Consider the following 12,379-nt stretch of genomic DNA (forward strand, 5'->3'; position numbering starts at 1 on the left):
TCGTTATGGTGGCCAATTTATCACTTCAACTTTGTTGATATATCCAAATTGCTCTTTAAGGAGTGGACTACACCTGATGGTTTACTCCATCTTAGATGATTAAGGATCCATCTTAAATGATTAAGGAGTATGGCTACCTAATAGACATGTATACATCTGGATTACTTCTCCTGCACTCTTTTTTTTGTTACTTTTCTCATGCTGCTTTTGCTTGTGTGTGTGTCTGGCATTTCTCTCCTTTTAAACCTAAAATATTTTTTACCTAAATTATGCCAAATAACTTGATATCTCAATTTGAAAAAAATTAATATGAGGAGCCTGTAGTTTGCATGAGCCTCCCACTTTCTCTATCAGTTTACTTGCCACAAGTTACATTTTCAGTTATACTATAATAATAATAATATAAAATTGAATGTAATTCCTTTTATTCATACTCAGTCTGACGTATTACAATTACAAAATAGCAAAATAAATAAACAATAAGTAGTCTCTACATCAACTAGTATGACTGTTCTTGGATAAAGGCTGATAGTTTCAAAAGAAACTGTTTGGGGCTGCGTTGGTGGGGGTAATGAAATAATATGGATATATCAACAAAGTTGAAGTGGTAAATTGGCCACCGTAATGATTACAAAAGCTGACGTTTCAAGCGTTAGCCCTTCGTCGGAGCGACTGTTCTTGGGATTATTAAATTTATTATTATTATTTTATTATTTATTATTAAATTTATCTTTGCTAAGAAACTTACTGATGCTCCATGTCCTAACAGCTGTTTCAGCGTGGATAATTGTCCTCCAGCGGCTGCTGCATGAAGAGGTGTGTAATGCTTTACAATAAAAACCAAAAAGAAGTTATGTTAGACAGTTCAAACATTATCTCTTAAATATTCAATGCATAGCCAAACTTGTATTCCTAAATCAGCGCTCCAAGCTGCAACCATTTTGGTTGCCATGGTGAGTGAAAAAATATTTGGTGACTAAAATTCTGGCGAAAGTTGCCAATTGGCAACCAACAGATTTAAAGAGAAACTTACTTGAAAAATTATCAACAATAGGATGAATTCAGTTGACTCGGTGACCTCTGCGGCTCAAAATGGCAAATTCGATCGATTTGAAGGGGCAATTGGCAATGTTACATGGTCTCAGCAGCTTTGTAATATTGAAATAAATTGCTTTTGCTACTAGAGAGTCTCTTCCTTTTCTTTCTCTTACAGTAGCAAAGTTAAGTGTTAAAATCATGTTGTTTGGCGCATTAGCCAATTGCATGAAGTGTCCTCCCCCTTTTTTTTTTGGGGGGGGGGGGAGGGGAGGCAACTGAATTTTTTTTATGGCCACCATTTTACAATTGAAGGTCGCCAAATGGCGACTCTTTGAAAAATTGAGCTTGGAGGGCTGTAAATAAATACAAATAAATTATGCACAAATTGTACACAGTCAATGAGTCAAACTGGCCTTATTGATGGGTAGGACATACTGAACAAGACAAAAGATAAACATGTACTGGAGTGATTTGTGTTGTGTTGATTTCGAAAATCATTTTTAAAGATAATCGTACTAATGCGAAAAAGATTCTTGATATCAGAAAAACTCTAGAGAGGCCAAGAATGGAGAAATTGCGTAAGGAAAAATACAATTACAGATGATTACATTTACTCTATTGTAAAATGTGACTGGATGATCGTGAAATTTACATGTACATGTATTTCTGGAATCAGGAAGGAACATTTTCTATGTCATCCTATAGGTCATCCCACAAACCAACAGTTCTAAAAATCTAGTAGCCACCTCTTACTTCTTTAGTTAACACACACAAAATGTACAAGTTGTACCTTTTTGTCCTTGCAGTCAATTTGAGCTCCACCTTTCACCAAAACCTCTACACATTCAATGCGTCCTACAAATAACCAAACATGCAACAAAAAGCTCAACAGATGCATATTATGCAAGAAGACAAAGGCTACTTACAACTGTAGATTATGATATGTAAGAGATTACAGTGTATGTCATCCATTACATCTGCCAAAAAGGGGCAGTCTTGCCACTTAATGTAGCACTGGTTTACCGTTATACATGTAGTAGTGTTCAAGACTTAAGTGATTGTATAGGTGTCACACAACTGTCCAGCATTGGCTGACTTTTGTGAGTACATATACATATCTTAGTGACTGAATCCAATTAGTTTAGAAGTGGTTGAAGGGGATTTCTTTCCCAGTGGCTTAAATCAGTAGCATACACATATACCCTTGTTTACAACATATGAGGCCACTATGAGTACTGCTACACCCTCTGGATGAGATCTTAATCGATTAACTTCACATTACATCGGGTCACCCAGACAGCCTACAGGTAACATTCAGAGGTGCATTGTATAATTTTGGCTGAGATACATGTAAGTGCTTTGAAAGTACATTTCCTTGTCCAAGAACTGAATTCAGTGTGTACAATGACTGTTGCCAGAACTTAAACACAGATTTTTCCACTTGGAGTCAGTGCAGTATACTACACAGAATGAAACTGTGTTCCTCTGATATATATAAAAAAAGAACTGAAAAGCCTTTAGCACCTACAATACTACTAGCCTTGTCCCAAAAAAAATAATCAAATCCCAAAATATATTTATGAGTAAATGATATTGACCTACTTTCACCTGGAATAAAGAAAAATGAAGTCATTTATGTTTTACAGTGACACAGCTGTAGGTTTAGGTATCAAACAGGACCTGACCATGAGATGGTGGTACTTCTGAACTACAAACACATTGTACATGACTTACCCATGTACGCAGCCCAGTGGATTGGCTTTCTGTCCTTCTTATCGGCAGCATTCACGTGGGCTCCTTTAGTTATAAGAAGCTGTGCCATCTGAAAACAAGAGTTTTCAAGTTTACTCTGAGTAATCCTTTTGTATCACATGCATTTACAGGTATAGATGCCTGAGTATGGAAAGCCATACTGGACAAAAGTGGTAGAGAATAATTTTGTTGGCCGAGAAATAATCTTGTCTTTCGAGATATTTTGATGGTCCAGAAATATATTTGACGATCGAGAAAACTTTTTCCTATCACAACATACATTGATTTTTCTGTGATTAGTATTGTAACCAGGTTCTGTACCCTTTCCTTGGGCTTTTGTGCTGCTGCATTAGAATATAATGAGGCATATGTTTCCACACATTTTTTGGCCACATCTTAAGAGTATATTTTTTTTAGTGGTTTTTTGTATCTGGCAAAGCACAGGCCCTTTTTGCAGAACCCTTCAGTTTCAGTGAATACATGCAATGCATTGCAGATTGTATTGGGATGCGTATATTACAAAAATGCGGTCAGCATTTCAAGTTTTTCAAAGTGTTGACATAACTTGACATGTGGTCAACTAAAGGCATGAAATGTTGGAAAAACTTTGGAAGTGAAAACGACCCACTTCATCTTTACGCGAGTGTGTCTTCTTTGGAAGAATTAATAGGGTATGAAACCTTTATGGATTGACTTGAAATTTGGTCCGAAGGCTCCCAAGATACCAATCTAAAAAACAGAGTGGGGCTTTTCTGTTTTTCAAAACTGATCTCCAACAGTGGTCTCCGGTGTAACGCATATCCGTAAAATTTTGATAACTGAACTTGACAGAAAGATTGCAAAGCAACCAATAGGAATATCAAAAAACCCCACACGGTTTTGGAGACCAACCCCTTAAGATTGAAATTGTGCAGAAGTTTCACTTGTGCGGGTAAATTTGATACTTGATTAATTCACTCAAAGAAACATTGTCTGTTTTAAATTATCACACCTCGGTTGGCTTACGATTAGATCAAGCTAAAACAAAAGATTTTCTGCTGGACAGTACATTTAATAACCTTTCCATTGATAAATAGCTTATGGTGGTTATGCCTTAAATAGCGTGGTAACCATTTTTTTTTGTGAAGGACACCTGCGAATGTCTAATGTATCCTTAAAACATTGGAAATGATATTATTCCATACAAACAATCTTTGCATGAAAAAAGGCATTATCAGAAGAAATACTTTTCAGGTGGAACACTAAGAGGTATTTGGAAAACTTATTAATAGCAATCATGCCAAAAACTAATAAAAATCTTAGAACTGCATTTTTGATGAATTAAATTTGACGCAATATTGTTCAGAATTTACGCAATGTACAGTTATTTACAATTTCTCGATTGACGGATAAATTCTTGATTGACAAAAACATTCTCGATCGACAGGAAAAAATTATAGATTCATTTGACAAAAAAATTTTCAATCGACAAAAAAATTCTCGATCGGCACAAAAATTCTTGATAAACAAAATTAATTCTCAATCTACCAAAAAATTCTCAACCAGTAAAAAAATTGTTTGACCTATGAAAAAGTTTTCTCGATCCTTTAAAATATTTTTGGACTTCCACAATATTTCTCATCAGAGAGAATTATTTCTCGACTAATGAAAAAATTTGACTCAATCGTCAAAAATATTTCTGGACCATCGAAAATACATCTTGAAAGACAAAATTATTTCTCGGCCAACAAAATACTCTCGACCACTTTTGTCCAGTATGGCTTTCCATACCTGAGTAGAATCCTTTTATCAGCAGCTGAGAGTGAGCTCTACTTACAGTAGAAATTTCAAGGAGAATAAATCAAGAATCAATGGCTGGCATACATATAGATGTAGTGTAGTACATGTATTGAGTAAAAGCATATATTAATGTCTGATAAATGTACAATATTTAAGATTCATAGACAAAATCATGTAATCTACTGATTAAGACCTGAAAACATTCAGCTAGTTAACCTTTAACTCCCTTGAGTGACCAAGATAGAATTTCACCTTACAATATCAATACAATATCAAGCAGAAAAGTGATGAGTGAAAAGAAAAATATCAATAAGGGGATTATTAGTTGATCCAATACCAAATTCTCCAAACTAACATTATAAGAATTATATGGCAGACAGTAAGGGGAATTACTAATGAGACCTGGAAGTGAAAGCTCTACTATGGTGAGGATAAGATTACAGGTGGAGCACTAAATAAAGAAGAAAAGCTTCATAGACATACATGTAACTGTAATTTTAAATTCGAAACATGTACCTCAACATGGCCGTTGAATGCTGCATGGTGTAAGCTTGTCCTCCCAGCTCTGTCAGTCACATTCACATTTTGTAGTTCAGGAATAATAACATCTACAAGCAAAATTCAAAACAATCAGGATAAAGACAAAGCTCAGATGACTAAAGCCAGTAAAAATATCTTTAATTAGCATCAAAATTAGCTGACACATCATGTTTGAAGAGTTGTATAAAGGTGAAGAATAACAGTCCTGTTTCTACCACACTCTAAATCATTAACAGACTCGCTTTTCCCTTTCAATGTTGGCTAAAAGTTAATGGAATGAGGAAATAACTTTGTTTTTTTTTGAGGGGGGGGGGAAGGGGGTAATTAGGTCAACTTAACAAGGGCAGAGGAGATATATTTGAAGTAGAAGGGGTTGAAAAGATCAATGTGTCAACAACTTTGTTGATGATTGTAGTTTCCCCAATGCTGGAGCCAAATGCTGTTCATGAAGACCCCACAGATATTTGTTACAGTATGCAATTACCTGCACATCGTATCTGGTTGTTGCCAGCAGCAACATGCAGAGGGGTCTGCCAGTTCTTGTCTCTTGCATTGACATCCCCTGAACTTTTGATCAATGTTTTGACACACTCCTGCAAGTAAGAAGTAAATCCTTTAGACTGGAAATGTAAATCTTCTGAACCAGAAGAACTCACAAAACCATTTGTCTCATTCAATAAGGCAAGAAGATTTCCCATTTAGCCAAGCACAGATTATTTTCACATTCACTGGCCAAGGGAAGGCAATGTTTCAACCAGTCTAAAAGGGGAAACTGGATTACACTAATACTTCCCCTTTTTAGGCACGACCTGAAAGTATAAGAGAAGATATATGTATCTATTCAAGTTAATACACTCACACATAATTATGTGTATGCTGAGTGACTATATCCCATAGATAAAAAATGGAATGCTACACGTACACAGTAATTTTAGTGCTCTGAGAACTTCTACAGTTAACTTCACTGAGGGTATAACATTTCTTATACAGTTGAGCTGTGAAAATTACACTTGCTGCTTAAAGTGTACAAACATCTCTACTTAAAGAACTTACCACACTGCCAGAGGCAGACGCACGATGGAGAGGGGTCATCCATTTACTGTCTTTTGTGTTTACTCTTGCTCCTGAGAAAAAAAAAAGGTGCTATCTCAATGGAATAAAATTACTGAAGGTACATATCATTTGCTATATCAGAGAGTGATTGTTTTCCCCCTTATGATTGTGATTGTTTTCCTTCCACAGCTTTGCTATACTTCAAGGCAACCACAAGTTACTGTCTATGGACATATTTGTATCTAGTAGATACAAAAATATGTCTAGAAAGTGGATGTTTTAGTCTGAAAAAAGGTTACAACATGGAGAGCTAGGTACCAAACCCCTTTCCCAGAATTATTGCTGGTCACCTCTTCCCCCTTGCATCAAAATTACCCATAGACAAAACAGATTGATTCTAAAACTTAAAACCCAATGCAGTCTACTTCTGAGGGACTTAAAGCATGAACAAAACCCCATCATACATGAACTGTGATGACTTTTCATGATGAGGTAACAACAGAAGTTGGTACAGGTTTTCCCCATTCAGTGAATAAATGTAAGTTGGTGTAGGTTTTCCTCATTCAGTGAATAAATGTTACTATGAGCAATGTAATAATGTAATTGGTGCAGGTTTTCCCAATTCCAGGGCTTGACACTAACTTTTCAACTTATTAGCCAAGTGGCTAGTGACATCTTAGATGTTTTTAGATGTTACAACAATTTCAGTGTGTTTACTAGCCAAACTGGCTGGTGGAAATTGAAAACCACTGGCCAAAACTGAATTTCTACTAGTCTGTGGCTAGTGGGCTACCGTTAGTGTCGAGCCCCGCATTCATTGAATAAATGTTACCATGAGCAATAAGAATGCTGACGCATTCACTCTCTCCACAATGTGCAGCAGCATGTAAAGCAGTCCTTTTCTCTTCATCCTAGAGTAATAACAAGATTAAAAAAGTTTGTCAGGAACAATCAAAGACATGCTGAAATAATTGCCAGCTAATGGGAACAATAAACCCCTTGCAATGCTTTATTTTAACATAGTTAGATGTAACGTTGCAATCTGATTGGCTAATCTGCTGTTGCCAATAAGAGTACAGACAATGCAGATATGTCAATCTGTCACACAAAGTGTCACACACTGAAGGAATTGTTTTTAAAATATTTGACATAGATATTTTTGTAAAAAAAAAAATCGACATTGGTGTAGCATGGTCTGTACTTTTTTTGACAACGATATTTGTCATCAGAGTAGTAAAAATGTTGTGGACTTGCGAAGCGCAACCAAGAGAGTCTGCAACAAATTTTAACCACTGTTGCAACAAAATTAATATCGTTGTCGTTAAGAGTGCAGATCATGCTATATCACTGTCAATTTGTTAACTATACAATATTTTCTGACTTGCATGGTAATTTTGCATGCATAGAAGGACAAGGAAAAAGTCATTAGGAAAACAGCTGCCTGTATTACATGTATTGCTCAGCCATGATATAATAGACAAATAAGAATAATAAAAAGACCAAAACACCTTTCACTTAAATTAGTTCCTTTTTATACATGTTATTGACTGGCATACTACTGCAGGCCATCCAATCAGAAAACAACTGGCAACAGTAATTTATGATCAAATATAGGTGTTACATTTCTACCAAATGCCTCTAACATGCAAGCCTCTTCTTATCAAAATTTTACTCAATAGTATAAACTCATTTCGTAAAAAGGAAGTAACATGCACATGGTATTCATGCCTCAGATAAATTTTACTGTCAGGTATAAAGTTCTCCAACTAAATTGTTAGTTATTTTCTTAGTCTTCGATCCCTGGTTATGAATAAATGAGGTAAGGAACCAAAATAATAAAATGACAAAAAGATTGTTTTATCCATGGTAGGAATTTTTCCTACCTAAAATTAAAATCTAATACTGACATTCCATAAACATGTACTGATATCGATAGAAAGCTAAATATCAGTTATTTAAATCTAAAACAGCAGTTTATATGAGAATTCAGCTGACAATTAACTTAAGTTCTATTATTAGTTGCCGGAGGTCTTTAAATATTTGATAGGCCTGTCTTATTTTCGAGAAGGTACTTGATGTTACACACTGAATTGACATTTCTTCGGTGACCCGAAAAATTCTCGAGAGAGTGTCACCGATTTAGTCAAATTTACTTACTTGATGATTTACATCCTCTTTTCTGCCTATCAAGCTCCGTAATTCGGCAGCATCACCGTGGAAGCACGCTTGTACGAGGGGAGGCTGACAAATAATTCATAATGAAAATAATTTATCGAAAACGCGATGACAACACTTTGTAACATATTTTGCTACTACAAGACTGATATTTCAGCTCTAACTCGCACGCCAAAAATAGCATAAAGAGTTAATTGTTAGTCACGTATTTGGAGAATATCAATTTTAAGTGCAAGAATTACCTACCTCGTCCAGTAACTGTTGAACTACCATCTAGATCCCATCCAAATTTCGATGCATACAGTTTTGTTGATACAACTTTCAAAATCGTGTCCTGTACACTTCAAACCCGCAAACCTCCACTGTATTCCGTCAAGTGTCACCTTCCTGAGGATTCGTAAATTTCAAAAACACGAACACCTCTCGAAAATCTAAAGAAGTGCATTTGTTATGAAGAATTCAGGCCAAATCCAACCCAAGTTGATAGATCCAGCATAAGCTTCAAGCGATCCGCCATCTTGCTTAACCACAGCAAAGAATTTGATTGGTTGAGGTTAGTCATGTGAGATGCCTTGCTGAGAGTGTGGGCCGCGAGGCGGAAATTGGCGCCACTTTCGTCTCGGTTTTGCTTCCCTTTTTTGGTGTGCTAGTTAAACACTACTTTTGCGTTGGCGTAATGGAACAAGCTCGATTTTCTTTTTCATCAAAAATGCTTATTGCTCAGGGCTTAAAAGTATGACCAATATGAAAAGATCTCCTCATCATCATGTTTAAAATAAGGCTCGGGCAAAAAGAAATGACCGGCAATCCGAAAAAGAGAAAAAGGATTGCAACTTTTTTAGTCCATACATCGGAAACTGGATCGGAGAGTCCGAATCTCAATAGGAAAAACACTCTGGAGTAAGAGAAGCAACGTGTTTATAAGACAATTCGAGGTCAGAAATTCAAATAACCTCAGTGAAAAGTGGGAGAGTAGACACGCGTGACTTTTCGCGCGCGCCAATCCTCGCGCCTCGTCTCTCTACTAATAAAAGGAAAATGGTCTGATCGCCGCTTGTGAGTGTTATGCTAAAACACGAAAGATTTTCGGCTGTGACAGCTTGGAAAGTTTGACAAGCACAATGGATCGTTAACAGCTAACACTGAACTGCAGTTCGATTAATTAGTCACTTTGGTTAGTGCTCGCAACCAAAAATAAAATATGATGCGAGCTTTTATCCTACTCCAACTAAAATCAAATAAGTGATCCTCGCGATCATTTGAAGTACCATTAACAAAAGACAGCATTAGGACATGTGGAGATCCAGAACTTCACGGAGTCTTGAGACTTCATTATTGTCAATCGAAGATCTGGCACCATGGCTATTTTCTCTCACGCCCATAGCTCCTATCGAAGCTACAACTTTAACAGATCAACCCCTTGCAGCTGAAATAGAACATACTTTTATATCCCTATGCGCCTTTATTTCCCAACTGTGTTAGTGGCCGTAGTTTAAATTTCCCGAATGAAAGTGAGGGCCTGAGGGCCTCAAAAGAGGGACTGGAAAATTTACAGTTTGTCATAGGAAACAGATTTATCATTTGCGTTGCAATTTTGTCAGGAAGGCTGATTATAGGCTGAACGCGGATTAAAGATTAGCTAACTAAACAGTCCATAGGAGTAAAAGCGTATTTGCCTGCGTTTCTCTGAGTAATGCTCTACGCTGTCATACTTGGGTGAGCAGGGTGATTCCCGCCCACGTCCGCACCTGATCTTTATTTGTGCATATCGGGAAAAATGATTATCATGATAAAAATGGAATGAAATGACTCACGTTTTACTAATTGAATGTGCGTTATGCAACTTTTATTTAATCAGAGTAACCTAGACCTTTGTAGATTATGCTAGTAAAAGTAGCATATTATGCTAGTAGCATTGCTTTTTTTTTAACGAAATTATGCTAAAACTATGCTCTTTTTCCAAATTGTGCTCTTTGAAAAAATTGCAAATAAGTCCAAAAAATGCATTTTTTAATTAGAAGTCTTTGGTCTACAAGAAAGAAACGCAACAAATCCACGATGAAATTCAAATAAACATGTGGTTCATCTTAACTGCACACCAACATGACCTACAATGTGACTTTCGGTTCCGGTGCACCCCAGACCCGGGCTCAGACCGTTTCACACGCCGCTCAGTGATTCAAAGCTACCCCTAAACAACAATATACTTTCCATTTGATATCGCGATAATGAACTATAAGCGTCAAAATTTAACTTCGAGCCATCAAAAGGGCGTAGCTGAGGTTTTGCAAATTAAAGGGAATGGGGACTCAAGGTTGCTAGATTCGCGTCTTCACGGTGAATTGGTTGATTCATGTACCCAGACCTTTCACGGCGAAGCGGTTGTAAACATTAGTTTCTTGATTGTGCAACTAAATTCTCCTTTTCAGCACCTTAGGGAATGCATAGAGAAACACACACTGGTGGTAGAGTGTAAAGGGTTTGCGATGTTCCTGGAGAACTGTATGTGCATCCAAAATCTTCTGTGGTATCGTAAAACAGTACATTGCTAAATGAACACTTAGACACCCTACAGAAGCAATACTAGCTCAATTTTATTCTATTTTTGTGCCTGCCTGATAATATTTTTGTCAAACACATCACGAACATGGGAAAACATTGTAAGCAAGACTGTTGATTTTTTATCTCAAAGAAACTCAAACTTAGAAATGAGAACTGGTGGATGTCACGTTTGTTTAGGAGCAGTACTGGAAAATCCCTTGAAATATTAATGTTACACTGGCAAGAGCTCATATGGGCACCATGAGGCGCTCCTTTAACCCATTGTTAGTATAGCGCTTTCTGATTGAGTGACGTGAAAGGAAACCCAAACTTTTCATAACAGCGAACGAGAGAAATATCAAGGAGCCAGTTACTGTAGAACTGAAAGCAAAAAAAAAAAAAAAAAAAAAACTGACAAGCAAACTGCCTAAAGCGCAGGAAAGTGCGAGAGGTCACGTCGCAGATGTTTTTTTTTTTTCAACTTCTGATAGGTTGAGAGGGCAGCGCAATTTCTTTGGACCAATCACAGGGCGAAGTCAATTCTCAATTGAAAACTGATCCGCGAGTATACAGCTATTACCGTAAATCGTCTTTAATCTTTCGAAAATTAAACCGAGTGCAAACCAACGGGAAAAAAAGAAAGCCGCACGGTAAGGATTAGTAACATTTGAGAGGTTTCAAAACTTTAGCTTAAACGAGTGTGGTGTGGAGGATTTCAAATTCACTCTGTAGCTCGGAATAAATTGGAAGTTCCTGTGAATCCACTCACAGGGAACTTTGTAAAAAGAGAACGACGAGAAGAACAGCAAAACGTGGAGAGTGAATGAGCTATTAGTGAGAGGTAGCACCGCGTTTACGTGAAACGTGAATGGCAAGAGGGACGACATGACCTTGTTTTTTCGCCATTTTTTCACGTTTGCCGTTTCTACGTGAAAGTAACCTGTTTCACGTTTGCCGCCGTGTACGTAAGATTTTCTTCAGTTTTTCTCTTACAGAGTAAAAGAAAACAAAAGGCACCAAAACAATCCCTTGTAAGTAAATCAAAGGCGCATTCAAATCCACCATGACGTTAAACATGAAAGATGAAAGGGCCAGCTGACGTTTACCGTTTCATGTAAATGCGGTGTAAAATCTCTCTATTGTCCAGGCGTTCGAAATTTGAAACACCCTAACCCTAACCCTAACAGCGTCACAGAATTTGAGGTAATATAAGCTGTAACAGTAACAATTAAGGAACCAGCCAACCACTAAGGCGATGGTGAGGACTCGGAACACTTGGCAAAATTAAAGATCTTGTGGGCAGAGCTCGTGTGTTTTACAAATTCCTACAAAACGTAGCCGTCTTCTGCAAAACAACAACGTGAAATTACCCAAAATTGCTTGGTGTGATAACGGAATCGAAACCCCTGTGGCAAATTTAGGTTTCCATTTGGAACTCAACACTACTCACATACTTTATGCTGAAGAGGAGGTGTGGCGCCGCAATAATTCCAGCCAAAAA

At 37.1% G+C, this 12,379-nt stretch overlaps 1 protein-coding gene across 1 annotated transcript in view; it reads right to left on the bottom strand.

Moving 5' to 3' along the window:
* LOC111334764 (uncharacterized) overlaps positions 1–8,868 on the bottom strand; it is a 30,714-nt gene extending 21,846 nt beyond the window's left edge. Inside the window, exons 1-9 of the mRNA XM_022940573.2 lie at positions 8,584–8,868; positions 8,320–8,403; positions 6,995–7,073; positions 6,163–6,233; positions 5,594–5,702; positions 5,086–5,177; positions 2,773–2,860; positions 1,829–1,893; positions 749–826 (exon numbers count right to left, since the gene is read on the bottom strand). Coding sequence (XP_022796308.2) covers positions 749–826; positions 1,829–1,893; positions 2,773–2,860; positions 5,086–5,177; positions 5,594–5,702; positions 6,163–6,233; positions 6,995–7,073; positions 8,320–8,403; positions 8,584–8,610 — 693 coding nt within the window. The 5' untranslated portion in view covers positions 8,611–8,868. The remainder of the gene's footprint in view (positions 1–748; positions 827–1,828; positions 1,894–2,772; positions 2,861–5,085; positions 5,178–5,593; positions 5,703–6,162; positions 6,234–6,994; positions 7,074–8,319; positions 8,404–8,583) is intronic.
* Between the last annotated feature and the right edge of the window lie 3,511 nt (positions 8,869–12,379).

The sequence above is a fragment of the Stylophora pistillata genome, chromosome 12 (assembly GCF_964205215.1).
Source record: "Stylophora pistillata chromosome 12, jaStyPist1.2, whole genome shotgun sequence".
In the NCBI taxonomy this organism is placed as follows: Eukaryota; Metazoa; Cnidaria; class Anthozoa; order Scleractinia; family Pocilloporidae; genus Stylophora; species Stylophora pistillata.